This window comes from Gasterosteus aculeatus, chromosome 7, assembly GCF_964276395.1.
Source record: "Gasterosteus aculeatus chromosome 7, fGasAcu3.hap1.1, whole genome shotgun sequence".
Classification (NCBI taxonomy): Eukaryota; Metazoa; Chordata; class Actinopteri; order Perciformes; family Gasterosteidae; genus Gasterosteus; species Gasterosteus aculeatus.
Window position 1 is genome coordinate 22,724,971 of NC_135694.1, and position 22,191 is coordinate 22,747,161.

General features: G+C 43.7%; 1 protein-coding gene across 1 annotated transcript; it reads right to left on the minus strand.

Annotated features, from left to right (window-relative positions):
* Positions 1-68: 68 nt before the first annotated feature.
* Positions 69-22,076, minus strand: elnb (elastin b). Its single transcript, XM_078105259.1, has 46 exons — positions 22,027-22,076; positions 20,891-21,027; positions 18,338-18,523; positions 17,931-18,137; positions 17,800-17,820; positions 17,120-17,299; positions 16,088-16,183; positions 15,663-15,743; positions 15,137-15,580; positions 14,746-14,826; positions 14,607-14,654; positions 14,411-14,473; positions 14,271-14,318; positions 14,066-14,128; positions 13,857-13,901; positions 13,474-13,734; positions 12,912-13,205; positions 12,519-12,551; positions 11,691-12,419; positions 11,552-11,581; positions 10,944-11,153; positions 10,000-10,134; positions 9,884-9,916; positions 9,738-9,791; positions 9,344-9,379; positions 8,971-9,255; positions 8,826-8,873; positions 8,558-8,611; positions 8,223-8,315; positions 7,247-7,306; positions 6,784-7,002; positions 6,502-6,645; positions 6,381-6,413; positions 6,230-6,286; positions 5,793-6,140; positions 5,030-5,074; positions 4,680-4,958; positions 4,554-4,595; positions 3,688-4,404; positions 3,539-3,565; positions 3,166-3,450; positions 2,820-2,930; positions 2,670-2,717; positions 2,367-2,390; positions 1,988-2,053; positions 69-1,485 (listed from the first exon to the last, which is right to left on the minus strand). The coding sequence occupies exons 1-46, from the start codon at positions 22,059-22,061 to the stop codon at positions 1,442-1,444; spliced, it is 6,579 nt and encodes a 2,192-aa protein (XP_077961385.1). The 5' UTR covers positions 22,062-22,076; the 3' UTR covers positions 69-1,441.
* Between the last annotated feature and the right edge of the window lie 115 nt (positions 22,077-22,191).

The window sequence follows — 22,191 nt, forward strand, 5'->3', positions numbered from 1 at the left end:
TCACATTGGTGTGCATCAGCGACATGTCAATTACTTTTAGCTGCCTTTAAATAATAATAACATGAAACTATAGTTGGTAATCTCTTTATTTCAGAGGGCATCGTCCAAAAGTTTATAATAGTGCAGCCTTTTCTTGATAGAAACACAGATGTTGAAAACAGTTGTTGAATGACATGATAGAGACTCAAAAGCTCAAATCTAAGAGCAGCGTCAATAACACTTTTTATCCAGACATCACGGACTACAATGCTCCTTAGCACAACGTAGAAAACAAAGCAATTATATTAGTCATAATAGTAAACAAGTTTTAAAAACTGTTAAAACAAACACACACAAAGTAGCTAAAATATTTGATATTGTATTAATGCACTTGATTTGTAAAATGAGATTAAATAGATAAAGAACTCAGCTTTTTCTTCTTTTTGTCAGCATAATTTAAAAATACTAGCAAACGTGAAAAATGTCCCAACATTGTTGAAGTAAAAAAAAAAAAACAGCAGTCAACGTTCTTCAGGTGGCATTTCAATGACTTCTAATCATGTTACCTCACATTTAGTTTTGAATTCTTACCACAACAGCAAATGTGAAAGCCAAATCAAAGCCACATAACAAATACATCCTTTTAATAATAAAATGTATCCATGTAAACAAAAGGTTTACACTCCTACCAACTGATGTTCTGTAGCCATGAAATAGAGATATTGCTGAGGCCTGAAAACAACACAGACTGCTTTTCGGGGTCAGATAATGACTCAAAACACCAACTTCACGGTTCCCCCAAAATAGCAGCCGTTTGTTTCTTCGGCCCACACCGATTATCCAAGTGTTTGGACTTTGAAGTAAAAGCTAAAAAACAGTCAATTATTAAGACAAACCAAGTGTAAGCGGGTTAAGGTTCGTAAACATTGTGTCAGCATGCAGACAGGTCTGAAGGAGCTGCCCGGAGGGTGTCCTTGGTATCAGCATTCCCCTATGAGGATCTATGTCCCATATTTGCAAAGAAACAACGATGATGTTCAAGAAACATAAACCAAAACTGTATCAAAGGACTGCTTGGCCTCAGAAGTCTTAGTCCTTTATTTCAGTTATGCCCAGCCTGGCAGTCGGGATCCACAGGGAGACACAGGGTAATTAATGGGGGGGGGGGAAACAAGGTCAGACTTGTGCTTTTTGTATTGTGAAATGGTGACCATTTAAAATACTTTACCAGAGATTTAAATTGCTAAAGCAGAAGATTGCAACAATGGAATTGCCATTTTCTTTTAAGGAACCACAACACCAACCATTTCCATATCCTTGTATAACATCTAAGCCAATGAAAGGTTTAACATGGGAAATGTGTTGAAGCCGTAGCTTCTATGACGGATCTACATCTACAATATGGGATCATGCAGTAGCACCAATGTTGTTTCCATGAGGTCACTTCCCGTCCGTTGGTCTCTCACTTCCTCCTTTGGCCACAGTATCTACCCTGACAGCCAGCGCCTAGGTACACACACACGATTATTCTTTACTTAACATAGAAGCAGCCTACTGTAGGGATAGAAACTACTCTGTGATGACTTAAAGATCTGAGGTGTAATGTACGACAATGATTTAGTCAGAATTGTGTCCCAGGGACATTATCTCGGGGCTCAGTTTTTCATTTGATTTCCGCACAAGCACATAGTTCTTCAAGGCTGTGATAATTGGTAATCGTTTCAGCTCTGTGAAAACCATGTGTTATGCCAGAACCAATTCAAAGAAAAAAGGGTGCTAAATGACACTTCAAGCTGCTCCTACTGGCTTTGTTGAATTCTTAGTTTAAAGGGCTCATTACTGAAGGTGATAGTAACTTACAACACAAAGTTAGAAGAACTCCTGGAATGGGTCTAATTGATAACTAGAAAGGTTTAGTTGACTCACAAACATTCAGTAAAATGTTTCCCAGTGTGTGAAACATTTTTGGGTGATTATTTGTTATTTGTTTAAAAAAAAATGTTTTTACCTTTGTAGCCCCCAGAACCCAGGAACGCCTGCATGGCTGCATATTTGGCTGCCTTCTGTGCCTTAGCTAAAGAACATGAAAGTAAAGTTAATTTGCAGACGTAAACATATGTACAATAACAACCAGCACATTTTAAAGGCATACTTCTACTTCTATACTTTAAAAGCATACTTATGAAAAAAATCTAAATCAACCTTTTTTTTAAGAAGTACGGGACATCAGAAATCTGTATTTCTCTCTTGTGCTTAGGTATAAAAAATATAAAATACTTTCAGAAATCAAGAATGAATGAATGAGTGATTTAGCGTCATCGACATCTGATGTGGGCTGGAGCTAATTAGAGCATGCCTTTCCCGGAAGAGCAAGTGAGTTCTCTTACATTTTTGTCCTGCCCCCGTATATCCTAGAAAACAATAACAGGAAAGACAGAGTCATATTGAACAATTGATAAACTCTACAATGGTTCCATTTGTTATCTCAGCAGTGACATAAATGAAGATGTGCCAAAGCAAATATTCACCATGCATGGCCGGACACACAGGATGGAAGCATTTAATCATGTAATGTAATCGTTATGTATCATACAGTTTTAAAAATATTATTCATTTTTAAACCATACATATAATGTTCCGAGTGTCGAAAAGAAAGTCAGTTAATGTGTGACAAAGTGCATCTCCCCTACCTGGATAGTTTCCACCAGCCACTCCACCATAGCCTGGTCTACCGCCTCCTGCTGGAAAAATGACCACATTACAACCTGCATCATCCCAGCAGTCAGGCATTGGTATCGACTGTGTAGCAGTCTGCATTCAGTGCCAGTACTTAAACTGACCTGGTAAACTGCCCGCACCCCCTCCTAATCCCTGACCGGTTCCTGCAGGACCCCCTGCTCCCCCTGCTCCTCCTGCTGCAGGAAGTCCTCCTACTCCAGCACCCGATGGACCTTGGTTGGGTTGACGGTATGGCAGGTAACATAATGTTTAAATATCTGAGTAAGTTGATTTTGTTAGCACAGCAACATACAAATAAACATGGAAGAAAAAGGAGACAGTGGAGAAGAGGTTTTCTGTCCAGTTGTATCATGCAGGAAATATGGAATTCTCAAAAAAATATATTTTATGTATAAATAATCTCCAGTAACAATAAAACTTAATATTTGTTTATTTAGAGAATATTACCTGCACCATAGCCAGTTCCGCCCAACGAAGAGCCGTAACCGGATTTAGGAGGCTTCCTATTTCCTAGTGCCTGGCTACCAGGTCCATAACCACCAACACCTCCTGGTCTAAAGCCCCCCGGCCCAGTTCCAGCACTTCCTGGGCCAAAGCCACCAGTTGCGGTACCTCCAGGTCGATAACCAAAAGGGAATGTTCCAGTTCCAGTTGGACTATACCCTGCTGGGCCGTAGCCACCAGGTCCAACTCCACCAGGACCACTTCCTGTACCTCCTCCTAATCCTCCTGCTGGGAAAATGTCAATATGTAGGCACAAATATATAGTAAAAATGTATAAAAAGATAATTACCATCCCTGATCTTTGCCATTATGTTACCTGATCCATACCCAGCTCCACCATAACCTGGAGAAAAAAGGATGAGAATGTTTGACTAATTAATTTTCTTATAGAACAACCAAATAGGTTGATAATAATAGATAAATAAATAATATCAACCTTTTTTTTAATGGTTCGTCGTTAATTACCAGATTTAGAAGGTTTTCGATTTCCTAAACCTTGGCCCCCTTGTCCAAAACCCTCTCCTGTCCCGGCACCGCCTGGTCTGAAGCCTCCTGTCCCGCCACCGCCTGGACCGAAGCCTCCTGTCCCGGCACCGCCTGGTCCAAAACCTCCCGTTCCTGTCCCGGCACCGCCTGGTCCAAAGCCTCCTGTCCCGGCACCGCCTGGTCCAAAACCTCCAGCTCCTGTCCCGGCACCGCCTGGACCGAAGCCTCCTGATCCGGCACCACCTGGTCCAAAACCTCCCGTTCCTGTCCCGGCACCACCTGGTCTAAAGCCTCCTGACCCAGCACCACCTGGTCCAAAGCCGCCTGTCCCAGCACCGCCAGGTCCAAAACCTCCAGCTCCTGTCCCGGCACCATCTGGTCTGAAGCCTCCTGTCCCGGCACCACCTGGACCGAAGCCTCCTGTACCGGCACCGCCTGGTCCAAAACCTCCAGCTCCTGTCCCGGCACCACCTGGTCCGAAGCCTCCTGTCCCGGCACCGCCTGGACCGAAGCCTCCTGTTCCAGCACCACCTGGTCCAAAACCTCCAGTTCCTGTCCCAGTACCACCTGGTCCGAAGCCTCCTGTCCCGGCACCGCCTGGACCAAAACCTCCTGGTCCACCGCTCCCAAGCCCAAATCCAGCCTGCCCGTATTGGCCGGGTCCAGTGCCTGTTCCACCGGGTCCAATTCCTGCCCCTGGAATCAAGCATGGATTTTTTAAACTTTTAGCGTTTTTATTTTATTTTACACAACTGCACCTTCTTAGGGGAAGAAGCCTTTAATCTTGTAGGCCATTGCGTTACTTTAGGAAAACAATCTTGGTGTTGGATAAATTAGTTTCTCACCTTGCCCATAGCCTGCTGCACCCAGGGATGATGATTCATAGCCTGTCAGAAGGAGTTAACAGCCTGAACATAATTTCAAACATAATTAAATGTTGTTGTCAGTGTGATGATAAACTACCATTGTACCTGATTTGGGAGGCTTTCTTGTGTCAAGTCCTTGACCTCCAGCAGAAAAAACGCCAGGAATGAGCCCTGCTCCACCAGGTCCATGGCTGCCTAATCCTGTGCCAACACCACCTGGTCCAAAACCACCTGACCTGATCCCTACGCCACCCAGTCCTGTCCCGGCAGTGCTTGGCCCATAGCCTCCAGGTCCATAACCACCAGCCCCTCCAGGAACCACTCCACCTGGTCTGGTCCCATAGCCGCCAGTACCACCGGCTCTGCCAGCTGCTGTCCCATAACCTAAAAACAAAGTGTTCGAGTTTGAACATCTGAATGTTTGCATCATTTGGAAATTGTCAATTTTAACATACGTTTGGGTGCTTTGCCAGTGCCGGTGCCCAGTCCATATCTTGAGTCTGGATATAGCAGAAAAGATCATTTGACTACCATATTTTCCGCACTTTAAGGCGCACTTAAAAGCCTTTATCCATACTGATACACGGCGCTCAAGGCGCTCTGCCAAACATGCCAAAGCTCGGTCTACCACGGTGAGATGCTGAGCGGGCGCTCAAGCGCATGAGATATGGAGCTTGTTTCAGGGCGCGTCGGAGAAACAAAGCTGTCGTTCTTGCCGAGCTTTTAATGAGATTAAAGAGCGAGAGACGGTGCCCTTTTCTTTACAGTGGCTGAACCATCTTAACAGGGAAAATAAGTTATTCTAAAAGGGGCCCTTGGCAGCCGAAGATTTAAGGCGTGGATGGCGAGGGGGGCGGCGGGAGCGGACGCACCTCGCAGCATCGATCGGACCCTGAAAGCACAGTCTCCACCTCCCCACATCCGGGGTGGATGTGGGGAGGTGGAGACTGTGCTTTCAGGGTCCACCCGCCCCGACGTCAAACGTTTGACTGCAGCATCTTATGCGCCTTATAATCCGGTGCGCCCTGTATATGAAAAATGTTCTAAAATAGGTAGTTCATTGAAGGTGCGCCTTATAATCTGGTGCGCCTTATAGTGCGGAAAACACAGTAATATTTCAATGACATGCTATCCATATTAGATGCTATATTTTGATATAATTCCACCGCATTATTAAAATTGAGAGACTGTATGATATTTGTAGAAAGTTCAACTTACCACCAGGAGCCACACCACCACCATATCCCCCCAGTCCAGCACCTACTCCACCGGGGCCTCCTCCTCCCCCGACACCTCCAGTGCCAGTTCCAATCGTTCCAGCTCCCCCAGGACCAGCACCAATGCCTCCGTTTCCAGTCGAGCCTCCATAGCCTCCACGTCCAACTCCATATCCACCAGGCCCTGCACCATAACCTCCTGGTACTGCGCCATAGCCTCCTGGACCGGTACCATAGCCTCCTGGACCAGTACCATAGCCTCCAGGACCAGTACCATAGCCTCCTGGACCAGTACCATAACCACCAGGCCCAACTCCTCCCCGGCCTCCCGCTCCAAGAGTCCGATATACTGATTGGAGTATAAAAAAACCATTTAATTTATTATGTGGCTCATGTGACCTTATTAAAAGGGGACAATGTAGGTTCAGTTCATAAGACCTTTGCCTGATTTTCCCGCTCCAACTCCTGCTCCTGCTCCAGTGGGATAGCGTATGCCTGAAGGAGATCAAATGAGATATACTTCATTTCAGATATGTTTTGTGTATCTGTTTTTGCTGTAAGGTGGTAAGGCTTTGGATAGTTAGCATACCTCCACCTGGTAAAACTCCACCAGCAGCATAACCTATGATGGATCATGCATAAACATTATTTGTGTATATTTTCTAGGAACACATACACATTTCAAAGAACAAAACATTGTAGCAGCTCACTTTTTTCAGGTTTAAGGGCTCCTGTTCCTACTCCACCAGGCCCAGGTACCAAGCCCGCTCCTCCAGAACCTCCTCCTGCCACCCCACCTACTCCACCAGGTCCACCCCCTATGCCACCTCCCACAGTCCCATCAGGACTGTGTGCTACATAGAAATAAATGGACAGATTAAATCTATTTATTTTGCGAGTATATGATTTTTTTGTGGCTGGATAGAAGGTGAATATCCAGTGGTGGACGGTGGTAAATGTAATCGTCTGCATTCAGATGGCAGAAATGGCACCTGTGGGTGGTTTGGGTGTTCCTCCAACACTTCCAGCTGCTCCCTGTGGTCCGACTCCAGTGCCAGCTACACCACCTGAAATGCCTCCTGCTGCTCCTGCACTGGTAGGACTCCCTCGGGCTCCTCCCGGTCCTCCCTCCGTGCCTCCTGTACCACCTCTCTCTCCATCAGGACCTCCTTCTCCATCTCCTTCACCTGGCGTGTCCCCTCGGGGGACGCCTGCCAAAACAACACTAATAAGTATTCTTTATTTTGTTCCCCATTAGTTTACACAAAGTGCAGAAAAAACAATAACAAGCCTGGTGAATGTTCAACAGATTTAGATAGTTAGCACTTGTGCAGTATATTGATTTGTCATCCATTAGCATAATTTTATTGTTTGGTTGTAGGTGAGCACTGTGAGTATTTATCCTAAAACCTCAGTGGTATGTGTTTAGGATGAATTGGATTTGATTTTACTCACCTGGGGGCTTGAGAGGTCGGACTCCAGGAAGTTTCACATCTAAAAGATCACCATCAGAATCTGCACAATGACCCAGGGAAATGTTAGAAGCACAAGTGGGATCATAGTTGGTGTATAAGGCACAGAAAAGCTCTACAATGGGTGTTCTATGTATGCGTCCTCTCCTCAGTATTCCTGAGTCCTCTATGTGTGTGTATATGTATGTATACATACATATGTATACAGTACATACTTAAGCATCAGAAATGCTTCAGTTGTTATCTGCGTCAGTCTGCCATGGAGTATTGTACCACAGAACCAGATGGTCAGCTATGTTAAATCCCTAATATAAAGGAAACATGCAAATGTGTTGGTCCCTTGTAGGTCTTACATGCAATGCACAATTCCAAGTGTTTTAGTAGTTTTGTAGTAGTTTAGTAGTGCCTGAGTTAGCTGAGCTGAAACTTTGGGGGCCTATAACCATAAAGTCCAAATGCTTTGCAACGTAAGAATAGAACAAAGATATTGATATGACCCGGTCTAAAAATACAAATTATATACCAATTTTTAACTGTTAAATAGTATCCCTGTAAAAAACAATCCAGCAATTATCCTAAATGAATAGTCTGTGTTGGCAGGAATGTTTAAATTGGAAATATTTCTCAAACTTGGGGGAAAATGTATTCACTTTAAAGTTCACAGGTTGAGTGAAAACATAAAGCATTTCATAAATGTCCACATGATGACACTGTCCCCAAGGAAATCTAAGAGACACAGATCCTTTAAACATGCTGTGCTTGCAGACAAACTCTGGCCGGACCTGGAACTTCTGTCCCGTTGGGTCGTGTTTTATGAAGATGTTAAAGAATAACACATTTTTATTAATTCTACTACTAAAACACGCCTGACTGAATTAGTATCAGATTTTATCAACACCTGTATCTACGTATTTACTTTACCTTTTGGGGGGAATTTGTTATGTAAATGACATAAGTACCTGGCTTTGCTCCAAGGATGGGGATTCCTGTCCCACCCAAGCGATCTCCATCATCTCCTCCACCCACTGGTCTGCCAGCTACACCGGTACCGCCTGTTTTAATACACATACAATGAATGCATAAAAACTATGGATTTGATATATTTAGCATAGCATTGTTGTGTTCCTCATTTTTTGTAGATTTCCAGGTGTTCCCCATGCAGTCTGGGCTATCTTGTATAACCATGTTGTTACATCCTTTGACTCGAGTTTTGTTTGTAATAATTGTAACAATCTGTACATTTTTTTGTACAAGTTATGAAATATTCTTTAGACTCCTGCAAGTTTAAACACACCTTCTCCTCCAGAACTTCCAGACCCCTCTGTCACACTGCTAGCCCCACCATCTCCTAGAATAAGATTCAAATATCAGTAGTGGATTTGAATAAATCAAACAAAGACAATGGCAAAACTATTGACATGTCAGTTTTTCCGTTTATATTCATCTATTTTAGAAGCTCCCCTCCAACTACCTTTTAATTACAGTTAGGAATATTTAATTTTTAATCTATTGTACAGGATGCCCTCTGTTTTGTGGTAACATGTGACTTTTGGTGGAGATACCTTCTGATGCTGGAGCTTGTGTGCCTCCACTGGCCCCAAGTCCTGCTCCTGATCCAGCAGAAATAGTGCATACCACACAGATTATCAGATTCAATAATTGATTCTTACCCAAAGTTAGATACTTAATTACGAAACATAAGCTTACCACTCGGTCCAGCTGTTCTTCCTGCCCCGCTGCTGGGGCTTGAACTATTTACTGAACCACCAATGCCGGTCCCTGTGCTGGATCCTGTAGTGCCAGATCCTGCAGTCCCAGTCCCTGTGCCAGATCCTGTAGTCCCAGTCCCTGTGCCGGATCCTGTGGTGCCGGTCCCTGTGCCGGATCCTGTAGTCCCGGTCCCTGTGGCGGATCCTGTAGTCCCGGTCCCTGTGGCGGATCCTGTAGTGCCGGTCCCTGTTCCTGCCCCAGGCACTACTCCACCCGGTTGCCCTACGTTTATAGAAATAACAGTGTTTAAACCACTATATCATATACACACAATGTTCTACTTGACATTCTTGTCCAAGTACACCCTTACCGTACTTAGCAGCTTTGGATGCTGGTGTGCCGTAGCCTGAGGATGACAATGAATATATTGATGATGGTGAGATGCAGGTATTGCTGCCTTTCCTACTAACCATTAATAGGGGGCAATAAAGGATTAGTTCATACTTTTATGAGATGTAAACTTCAAACGCGGTTCAGATCTTAACGCTTACAAAATAAGATGTTGCTACACACTAATGAAAACCAAACAGTTCCAGTTCCATAACCACCAATAAGACAATAGGTGATTATGACAAACTTTAGTAAGAGGCCTTGGAAAGAAAAAATGCAACCAAACGAAAAGAAGAATCCGTACAAACAGGAATCAAAAATCTCTTCTGCTCTCTGTTTATAAGGGTAAAGGTCATCACACATAAACAACTCACCACCTCGTCCTGCTGCACCTCCAAGAACCCCACCAGTCCCAATTCCATCTTGACCTACATCAGGAGCATATGAAAATGATTTAGTCTTTACTGGAATTTGGGGGAAATATCCTTGATCATTTTTCAAGAAATGTGTATTTTGATACCGTATTTAGCAGGTTTTGTTCCAGCTCCATAGCCTGTAAATCACAGAATTCATTTAGGATTTAGCTTAATTTAAGTTTAACAAGATTTAGTTGGACAATTAAAATTCCCTCTGAACCTGTTCCATATCCCGCTCCTGGTCCTGCACCGTAGCCTCCACCTGGTCCGTACCCTGTTCCGGGCCTAGGTCCAACTCCAGGCCCATATCCATGAGGTCCATACCCGGTTCTTCCTGTTCCTCCACCTGGAAGCCCTAGGAACATATAAGGATTTTGAGACTTTTCAATGGATTGAGTCCTAACATCTTGAACTCTAGGCCTTTTTTGTAATGAATATTTTAATCAGACCTGTATAGGTTCAAAGAAAACCCCATTAGTCTATGTGCCAGTGCTGGCCTATTTTGAAGTCCAATGCATTTAGAATGAGCGCAGTACTACATTTCATTCACAAGATGGAGACAAGATCTAGGCTGTGTTTTGTGTGGAAGGCTGAGAATAGTATCCACTCAGAAATGATCTATAGGCTTTTGATTTGCCCCTAGCAGCGTCAATATGGCCTTAAAAACAGAGGTAAGACACTTTATGGTTATGGCTGTATAAATTAAGTTGACCGTTTCTCTTCTTTAGCAGCTGATTGAGTAATGGTTTGAAAAAAATGGTTAGTTTTTGCTGTGGGCCTTGAACAGAGCTTCACGTTATGTGGCTTTGCAGGATGAATTTGTTTTGTTTAATTTAGTCCTATATGGAATTCAGAGTAAATCTACGATCGAGGGATTTCCTTTTCGCAACCTAGCTGGTGGCTAGCACCCAACAGGGCTAATAGTTTATGATACACTACTGTTATCAGCGGTAACCACGATATGAACACAGTCCACAGCGGTGGCCATTGGCTGTACTCACAAAAAGGGTCACATGCACTGTTATTCTAGCCCAACCAGCTGCGTAAAGAAAAGCTCAGAGAAACTCCACAAATCCATTTTTCTATTTGAGTAGTTAATTGATGTTAGTGTGTTTGTTTTACACACTCCTGAGGAAAGTGAGAATGGTGTTCTTCTCTTCATACCTCCTGCAGTGCCTGGTCCAAAGCCACCTGGTCCACCTCCTGTTCCAACACCATAACCAGGTATCATGCCGATCCCCAGTCCTGCTCCAGGTCCACCACCAGTTGTTAGTCCAACACCTTGTCCTGGGACACGTCCTCCTAATCCGAGCCCAGAACCAGGCCCTGCTCCAACACCAAGACCTCCTGCACCAAGGCCACCTCCGGGCAGACCTGCAAAGGATGTGGCAGGTCCAACAGCATTTTATTAGAAAATGCAGACTAAACGGAAAGCACTTTAGTCTCTATTGACAAACAACAAGCTGTTTCCATTTCTCATTTACAACTTATAGCTGGAAAGAGTGTATAATTACTAATAATTGCTGCATATTTTAACGACGTATAGGTATTATTGGGTATTATTATATTCATTTAAACATTACATCAAATTACAGATTTTTTTAGATTAGATTAGATTCAACTTTATTGTCATTGCACAGGGTACAAGTACTGAGGCAACGAAATGCAGTTTAACATCCAACCGGATTTACTGTGAAGACCAGATGGCCAGTTTGTGATAAAAAGAAAAGTTTGTGCATTTCGTAAATTCCTTTTTAAATGTTTTTGCTTACCATATTTACGAGCTTTGGCACCAGCATAACCTACAAAATGCAGACACATTGAGGTATTTTAAGAAAAGATTATTAACTGGGGAAATTACATGAATTATACATTTGTATTTTACCCTTTAATGTTATTTTTTTATCTTACCTTCAGGTACAAAGCCGGCACCGCCAGGTCCCACCCCACCTTGTCCATAGCCTGTACCAGCCCCACCGGGTCCGTAGCCGGTGCCAGCACCCCCAGGTCCAAAGCCAGTACCAGCACCACCAGGTCCAACTCCATCACCTGGTCCATAGCCTGTACCAGTACTACCAGGTCCAACTCCTCCACCCGGTCTATAGCCTGTACCAGCACCACCAGGTCCAACTCCACCACCTGGCCCATAGCCTGTGCCAGTACCACCTGGTCCATAGCCGGTACCAGTACTACCAGATCCAACTCCTCCACCTGGTGTATAGCCTGTACCAGCACCACTAGGTCCAACTCCACCACCTGGCCCATAGCCTGTGCCAGTACTACCTGGTCCATAGCCTGTACCAGTACTGCCAGGTCCAACTCCTCCACCTGGTCTATAGCCTGTACCAGCACCACCAGGTCCAACTCCACCACCTGGTCCATAACCTGTGCCAGTACCACTTGGTCCATAGCCTGTGCCAGTACCACCTGGCCCATAGCCTGTACCAGCACCACCAGGCCCAACACCTGCACTTGGTCCATAGCCAGTACCAGCACCACCCGGTCCAACTCCACCAGGTCCATAGCCAGTACCAACACCACCCGGTCCAACTCCACTGGGCCCATATCCAGTACCAGCACCACCAGGCCTGACTGCTCCAGGACCTGTTCCCAGTCCTCCAAGTGCTCCACTTAACATGCCTGGAAGCAGAACAGTCATATTGTATTTGTTCTCATATACTTTGTTAAAAACAAAGAATGATTCAGTTGCATGCAGTTTTCCATTCATACAATTCTTACCATATTTACGAGCTTTGGCATCAGCATCGTACCCTGAAACACAAGTATAGTAATTATACATTTGTTTTTGCCAATGCAATACAATCTGTTTTCAGATTGCAGCCAACTGGATACTCCTCCCTTTCGAAAATTGTAGTAACGTTAGTTTCAAAGTGCAAAAAGGGCAGTAAAAAGACCTACTCTCTATGTCGACATGAATGGCTTATTTTAAGCTCACAAAAAGAACCACACTGTTTTTGTTTAAGGGGGTTATACATTTACGGAAACATAGTTATGAATGGATTTCCCTAAATGTTATTAACTGTACCTTAAAGCCCTTTCTGCTTAGTGTCTTAAGTGACTATTGCACAACTTAATTTCCCCAAAACCCCAAATCTACTGATTCATTGTTACCTCCAGGTCCTGTTCCTACTCCAGCCAATCCAGTTCTGGTTCCACCTGGACCGTACCCGGTTCCACCCTGGCCAAAACCCACTCCGCCAGGGCCAGTGCCAGCCCCACCAGAACCGAAACCAACCCCGGAGCCAGGTCCAACTCCTCCTCCCGGTCCTCCACCTCCAAGTCCTCCAGCCGTACCAGTGCCTGCACCGCCAGGACCAAAACCATAGCTTCCCCCCAGCCCACCAGTCCCTCCTCCTGTGCCAAGACCAACTCCAGCTCCTCCACCTGGTCCTCCTGTTCCAATGCCTCCAACAGTACCAGTGCCAGCACCATACAGCAAACACAGAGAGACACAAGACATTTTGAGTTTCTCAGGTATCAACTAAAGGAGGTTATTAAATGCACATGCTACATATGTTGTATTCACCATTTTTGGTATAAATATATTGCAAATATGCCTCATAATATTTGTATGGCTTTGGCTGAGCCAGTACCATAAGTAAACATAAACATCCAAAATGTGCAGTTATAAAAACTGCAGGCTATTCCAGGTCAACCTCCTGTTCCAACTCACCTCCAAATCCAGGTCCACCTCCGGTTCCAACACCACCACCAAATCCAGGTCCACCTCCGGTTCCGACTCCACCTCCAAATCCAGGTCCACCTCCGGTTCCAACACCACCACCAAATCCAGGTCCACCTCCGGTTCCGACTCCACCTCCAAATCCAGGTCCACCTCCGGTTCCAACTCCAAATCCAGGTGTGGCTCCTGCTGTTCCCACTGGGAGTCTTCCAGCCCCAACCCCTAAAGGCCCTCCTCCAGCTCCAGCTCCACCTTGTCAAAAAAGCAAGCAGATTAGTTTACCAGATATGTAAATACAAAGACATAATGCTTATTTCTCCTACAATGCTTTTGTGTTGTACAGAAAGTTAAAACGTCTGCCAAAGTGTCTTTACCATATTTCGCTGCGATTTTGGCTGGATTCTTTGATTTGCCCGCTCCTGTAATTTAAGAAAATAAATTATTTTCCATTATTTCTGACCTAACATTTATATCTTAAGTAAAAATAAATTATTTTCCATTATTTCTGACCTAACATTTATATCTTAAGTTATGTAACTCCACAAGCTGCTGCTGAATTTACTACATTAATATGTCCGTGTACCTGTCTTTGGTGATATGAGAGGGTAACCACGAAAAACTCCAGGCAACTGCTGTCCATGACCATCTAAGGAGAGAAATATACCACAGACATGCTCATCATGTGAAGTACTCATTTTCAGCCTGGAATATTATTAGTTAGGATACTTAGAATACAAAATCTGCTTATAATTCAAAATAATTTCTCAGTTAGGAAATTTAACACTGACTGCCTGCTCCTCCTTGTCCAGCACCCCCCTGGCCGAGTACCCCGGCCCCTAGAAGGAATAAAGGGAAAGGCTCTGTATTCAAGCATGTTTGCCAGAATGTGATGTCCCAATATTGCTTAAGATAGAGTGCATCCACACACCAGTCTGAGGCCCAAGTCCAGATCCTGTTGCCACTCCAGGGAGAACACCACGACCTCCAAAACCTAACCAAGGAAGGTGAGAACAGAATCTGTTATAACTTGTAACTCTGTGAAAACACAGAATTCTATATTACCGTATTGTTTAATAATTGTAATATTTGTACGTTTGTTATATGTTACTTCTGTTACAAGGTACCTTGGCCTGGAACATATCCACCCTGATAGAGTCCAGGCACACCGACTCCTGCGTGACCCCAAAAAGGTTGTTTTTCTGGTTGATCTGAACTCAACTTATGTTCCTTTAATAAAAAAGGGAGTGTCTTTTTGTTTTTTACCTGGAACTTGTTTTGAAGCTTTACCACCGCTATTTCCTCCGGGTCCTACCTCACCTGTGCCAGACTGGGGCAGCATTGGAACTGAAACAGGAATGAAGTTTGTCAAAAACTGTTAATGTTACATAAAAATGAAATAGCAAACAGCATATTTCATTTGCATAGTCCTTCGTAGATTTACCTTTTCTAGACTTAATGTTGCCTAAAAAGTCAACAATGAATAAGAATTTAGAAGAGAACGTATAATTTGTTTTATACTTATTTAAAAAAAACTTTTTTGTGTTGATATAGAATATTTTTTTGTTTTAATTGTTACCATTTTTGTTACTATTTTGGCTTAAAGTACTGAGTCGCATTTTATCTTTAGTGCTTTTCAGAGTAAAATTTTGATTACCTCCTCCAGGCCCAACTCCGGCACCGCCAGGCCCAAAACCAGCACCTCCAGGCCCAAAACCGGCACCTCCAGGCCCAACTCCTGCACCGCCAGGCCCAAAACCAGCACCCCCAGGACCAAAACTGGCACCTCCAGGCCCAATTCCTGCCCCGCCAGGCCCAAAACCAGCACCTCCAGGCCCAAAACCGGCACCTCCAGGCCCAACTCCTGCACCGCCAGGCCCAACTCTTGCACCTCCAGGCCCAACTCCTGCACCGCCAGGCCCAAAACCTGCACCGCCAGGCCCAAAACCAGCACCTCCAGGCCCAACTCCTGCACCTCCAGGTCCAACTCCTGCACCGCCAGGCCCAAATCCAGCACCACCAGGCCCATTCCCCGCTCCGCCAGGCCCAAATCCGGCACCACCAGGTCCAAAACCTGCACCTCCGGGTCCAAAACCTGCTCCTAAGGAAAAAACAAGAAAACATCAGTGAGTCATATTTCAGTAATTTAATCTGACATTTTGATTAGTTTGAACAGCAAATACCCGTTTTAGGAGGTTTGCGATCAGTTCCTGGATATTGACCACCACCTGGACCATAACCACCTCCGTAGCCTCCATAGCCACCTGGGTCAGGACAGAGTATTTTTCATACACATCATTCTTCAGGTTCGAAATATATCAATGTAACCTGTGTGTGACCAGTTAAGGAGAACTTGATCATTTTCAGCCATACTTTTGGCAGTTCCAGAGGAGCAGCCTGGTTAATTTGTGATGCTTTGTGCCAGCAGGTTGATTTGTAAAATTTTCAGGAGCATGAGTCACCTCTGTTAATTCATGTTGTTCAGTGATTCTCATAGCTGCATCAAAATGCAAAACACTTGGCCATCGACAATTATTTGTTCATGTATTTAGAGATGTAACTGTGTGTCATGTGAATGAACAGATGTAGACAAATGGAAACCACTGACCTCCAGGTATGTGGCCTGCTCCCGCTCCCTGACCTCTACCAGGCCCGACGTCTCCTGCCCCAAGCACTCCTCCACCAAAACCCCCCGCCCCAAGGCCTAACAAGCAGATAAAAGAGGGGAAAGTACTTGTTAATCACTTTTTTATCATACAAGACATCCCACAATAATGAATTCAATGTGTCCATGTACGACTCCACCCTCTACGTTATACATATATGATGGCTGCCCAGGAGAAACCCCAATAGGATTAACTTGTTATCCAGAAAGGTTTGGAGTAGTTGTTTGAAGTGTGCATGTTTGACTTTACAACTCTTTGTGGGTTTGGCTGAAGATGAACCAGTAAAAATGTTCAGGCTGCAGAGAGGGAACCCAAGCCTGTGTGGGGGGATGGCGAAGAAAAAACACTGAGAGCTATAAGTAAATTTGTCTTATTCTCCATTAAAATAGGTACACCTGACCATTCCATTTGAAATACAGTTTATTAAAATATTAATATTTATTAAACTGTCTTAATTCTGGCCTTTGTTTGAATCCTTTTTTATTTGTTTTTTCGTTTGGCCAGTTTTTGCTGAAATTGGTTTTGTGGACTTTTGCTTGAAATTACAGTTCAGTATTTATAAATGGATTCCTCCCATTGCTTGTTCAGGTGAACCAGGATGTTCGCGTCTTATTCTTCAGGGTTGAGCGTTTCAACTTAAACACACATTGTGGTCATTATTGTGTGTTTGGCTCTAATGGCCAGACGTTTGGTAAACTGACGTGTGACATACAAGTCTGTTTCCTGTACTTAATACTGACCAATTTCTACACTCGGACCACTGATCCACGAAGAGCAGAAATCTTCCTCTGGCTATGAATGTCAAATGGCGCAAGTAAACAGCAGCTCATGAGCTTTCCAGATGTCACAAAGGGTTTTGATGATTTAAAATGTCTGTCTGACAAACCTTACTGCTTACCACAAATCCTTCAATACATCCAGATCTAATGGCTATCATTAAAAATATTCTGTAGGTAAAAAAACTAATTTCATGCCTGTGCCTCGAGCCCCCTGTCCAGCTCCTCCAGGCCCAGTTCCATAGCCTCCAGGAACGACACCTCCTGGTCCAAAACCACCTGAACCGCCTCTGCCCGGTCCCAGTCCTCCTCCTACACCTCCAGCTCCCTGTCCTTCTCCAAACCCTCCAGTCGCTCCTCCACGACCACCGTAGCCACCTCCCAGAGATAAAAAAGAGAGCAAGAAAAATCAGTAATACTTTCATGTAGAGGTTAAGGTCATCACGGCTTGCAAGTTTATTCCTGTACAACTTATATATAAACAAAATGCTGGATAATTTTAACTCTGGTGATACAAGATAATCATTTTCTATAAAATCTCAAAGGTGCCATGTTCACACTACAAGCAACACAGGCTGCAAGTCACTTTCCATGGAAGCCATGACATAAAGCGATATAATAACACGCTGTCGATGCAGCTTGATACGCGTGGTTGTTTTTCTGCTTCGGGCGCTTGTAGTGTGAAAACGGCATGACAGTGCTAACTATGGCAAAAGCACTGTGGAAGTTAATGGCGGTAACGTATAGGTGGCATTATGGCTGAAGCCATGGGTTAGGATGACATTATCAATATTATTAATATTTTATGTTAACGCTTTAAATCTGGTATATTGCAACTAAATCCGTACTCTAACAACAGGTGGGCCTGGAGGTCTTACCTGTTTTTGGAGCCTTTCCACCTGTAGAAAGGAAGTAATCACAGGAATTATATCAGCACAAGCTCAATAGAAATCTTGCAAGACGTTGCTCTCCAGGTTATCAATATTTCAACCAGCCCTATCTGTCTTACCGGCCCCAACACTTCCAGGTACGACTCCCAGTCCACCACTGCCTGGGCCAAAGGAGCCGGGCCTGAAGCCTCCTGGTCCAACTCCTCCCGATCCAACACCTCCCTGTCCAACACCTCCTGGTCCAACTCCTCCCGATCCAACACCTCCCTGTCCAACACCTCCTGGTCCAAATCCTCCTGTTCCTGGTCCTTGGCCACCATAGCCCCCTTACAAATATAGTAGTTGAGACATTGTGAATTGAAAAAAGGCTTTTAGAATAAGCAAATCAGATACAGTTTTTATCTGTTCTGCGTGTGATTTGTTTTCATGAACAGTTAAAACACACCAGTCTTCACATTTCTAACTCAACAAATTAAGTCATTATCAGTACTTATTCAATTTAACAGAAAACACAAATGGCATCCACCTCCAACTGCTCCCGGCCCAAAGCCTCCAAGACCAGCACCTCCACCAGGCTGAAATCCAGTCCCAGTGCCTCCAGGGCCAAATCCAGTTCCTGTCCCACTTGGTCCATATCCAGTTCCAGGTCCCGCACCAGCTCCTATGCCGGCTCCAGTTCCACCTGCTGCTCCACCAGCAGGTACATATACACCTGATACAGAACCAGTTCAGTAGAAAAATTACAATATGAATTCATGAAGTCACACAGGATCAGCTAAACACAGATCAATTTGCAAATTGCAAGCATAGAGAAAAATGTGTGTGTGTGTGTGTGTGTGTGTGTGTGTGTGTGTGTGTGTGTGTGTGTGTGTGAGCGTGTGTGTTCACAAGGTCACAGTGTATGTGTGTTCTTGTGTGTTATCAACCCAAGGCTCTGAGTTTCTCCAAAGCTGATAACAAGGAGCCTCTCATCCAAACGTTCTGCATCTTTGGTCATAATTTTCACACTTTGTTTTCTTCCAAATCACAATAGACAAAAATAGAAATACAGAGAAGAAATACTATAAAAGGAAAGGTTTTTTAAGATCCAACAGTCCAGATGTGAAAAGAAGAGGTCCATGGGGAATCCTAAAGAATGTGAGTAACTGATCTCACGTTCACGAACAGCTCAGTTACGGCACACTCAACAGTTCAGTCATTCAGCTCTCGATGCTGCAGGAACAGAAACCTCAGCCCACAAAAGCTTGTGTTGTTTTCAGAAGGAAGCTCATTTGAAATTAAACCCTGGACATGAACAACTACACACTTTTATATACCAGAGATGTGTCATGGGAAAAAGAACAGCAGTTGGGCTTGTGAATTCAAATGATATACAATGGATATTTAATGCGACAAATGTCATCCGTGGTGAGAATTTGACATTGTGATGAGTTTGTCCATTGTTCCCTGCTTCAAAAAGACATTGTTTGTTTGGTGAGTTCATTTGTCATTATTGAATAAAAAATGTTTGTATCTTTTTAATGCTCCATGATCATACTGCAACCATTACTGATTTTAGCCCCTCTGGCGCCGTGCCCCCCAGGAGGACAATGTCCTTCTGCCAGTCGCTCACCACTTTGACAACTAAGACTGAGACTGAAACAGCTTGACTCTGTGTGAAGGTTTGCCATGAAACATTTTTACAGATATTAGTGATCCCCGCAAAGCTTTACTAACTAGTAATCCCCTGACTTTTCTTCCAGCGCCAGCAGCAGGTAAATACTTTCATCCATTTGTCAAAATACATCAGTTGTCTGTTAGATGGATGAGCCCGACGTTTGGTACAGACATTTGTGTTTTTTGTAAACTAAAGCGTTTCTCTGACTTTTGATTCACCACCATCCGGACAAAATACAAATTTGTCAAGTTCTTTTTTTTCTTCTGTGATACATGTCTTTTTTAATGAGCATTACAACTCATAGCCAGTTGTCGTTGATTATTAATCTTAAAGTTACACGTTTCACTGTTTACTTCTATATACTAAATAATTCTAAATAATTTAAAATGAGCAAGTGAACATGTTATGAACATATAAAAATACTCATCCAGTCTGCTTCAGTAAAGGGACAAAAAAAACAATGAAATTTCTCCCATCTCTCTATTAATTGGTTGAGCCCAACCTTGTATAAAGTCAAAATACACACAAATCTAAAGCTCTTTAAACCAACCTCTAACAAGGAGAGGAAGAGGATGACAGGAATCTCCTTGCAGCAGCCAATGCAAAGTCTAAGCAGACAAAACTAGGTGGGATCTGGAGGGATGTAGCACACGGTTATCATCAAACCTTTTAATAAGGGCTATTAAAAGTCACGTGCAGCACCTCATGAAAGATTTAACTGTGACCATGTCGTCCTGACCTGCGGCTCAGAGAGGAGGCTCAGCTGACATGAAAAACACACCTGAACAGCAGCTTGTTTTAAGTTTGTTGTTTACGTACTAAAGTGCTTGCAAAGTTCACCCAAACAAACAGTGGGTACTGACTGTTTTTATGAGTGTGGAAAGTTACAGCAAGTAGGTTTTAAGTAGTCAACAAATCCCCAAAGTTTTGTTTATTACAATAGCCTGAGGGAAGAGTACGGTAATTCTGAAAGCTTTTGGATGCAGAGAACGTATGACCAAGCTCAATCCAATACAAAATCTTACAAAAATAGCGAGACTGGAGATGAGTTTAAACTTTGGTTCAGACATTTCAAATCCATTCACACAAGTGACAATAACACAATAAAACATATTGTCACTTCTCTTCAAACCCTGAACCCTGAAATCGATCAAAGTATTCTTTAACATCATCACCCTCAATAATCTGCAGCTGTTTCTACTATGACATCCGCATTATCACCATCGTCATCATCATCGTCATCCGTATCATAGTTGCTGCAATTCACAAAATCTCCCAAGATCTCCCAAATCTCAGGAAAGGCTCTAAACCACCTTTAAAGAAAACAAGAGCTGTGCGCACTACTACCTAAACTTTATGTGACACCTGATACACAGATGCTGCACGGCTGAGCGCCGCACACCTGCAATGAAGGGAACCCACCTCCTTGCAGCGAGGGTTTCCACAGAGCCAAGAGAAAGACTCCATGTAGGTACGCGGCCACCATCCCTCTCGCCATCTCGCTCCCGAATGTCCCTCTCCTCTCCGAAGGTCCAGGTTTTATCAGGGCCCAACAAGGCCTTCACAAAGAAGGAGGGGAAATGAGTGAGGTCAGAAAAAAACAGGATGCAAGACAGGACACCGTGTAATTGGCTGAGAGACACACAGAGAAAGCTAGACTAGGACAGGAGGGGAGAGAAAACACTGGAGCACCTGATTAAACCAAGTGGGTTGTTCAAACCCCCCAATGACTGTTGGGCTGCATTTATTCAGTTCTGTACGGCCAAAAAGAGAGAGTTTATAGTGGGTGGCGGTCTGAGGAGAGAGACACACACACATAAAGAAAGAAGGCGAGAGGGAGAAAGAACAGTTATATGAGGTAAAAGAGTCTGTGAATTATAACAATCAGGGTCACTGATTTTCATCCCCTCTAGACACCTTTAATAGAAAAAGCAACCGGGCCAGAAGTTAGTTTTGGATTTCAAAACAGTGTTTGGTTGGTTAAGAAACATCTCATCAGCATCCTCTAGTTATATGTTTAAGAATAATAACAGAGCAAAAGTGTTACTATATTATACGTTATACTTTTTATTATCTTTCAAATAATACTTATGTGAGAAAAATCTATTTTAAATGAACTAGCATAGCAAACATATTCTTCTGGTATCGATTAACAACTAAATGTACAATGTAGCGTGAAACTGGCATGTCAGTTTAACATGCATGGAGACACAATAATGTTGGAGCCTTTCGTCTAAAACGTGAATAAAAGGGGGCTGGAGGTGAATTGTCAAGTGTCCAAAAATCAGAGCTAGCTGCCAAAGACATCAAGATGTCAGTAAAAATAAAACCTGAAGTGAAAACATGCTCCCTGGGCAAGTAAATAAATACCCGACAGAAGACAACCTTGTAGTCAGATTGTTGTATCTTCTGGGATGAGAAATGAGGAAGCCAAAGAGATTATAAGAGGGACAGGAAAGGAAGAAAAATAAGGAGCAGACAGAGAATAATTAATATGAAGGTAATGCAAAATACTCTCAGATCAGCATTGCAGTGCAAGGCTCCTACTGATGACTCACGCAGTTGCTGGTTGTGCTCGATGTGAAGGTTGCATCACTTTGAAAGAGTTGCATCACCCTGAAAGATGTCACCTGCCTGGTTAGTGACCAGGATTATTTGAGCTCTCCGTTCGTTCTTCCATCAGAGTCCAAGCTGCCGTAGGGTCACACAAGTCAGCATTCCTG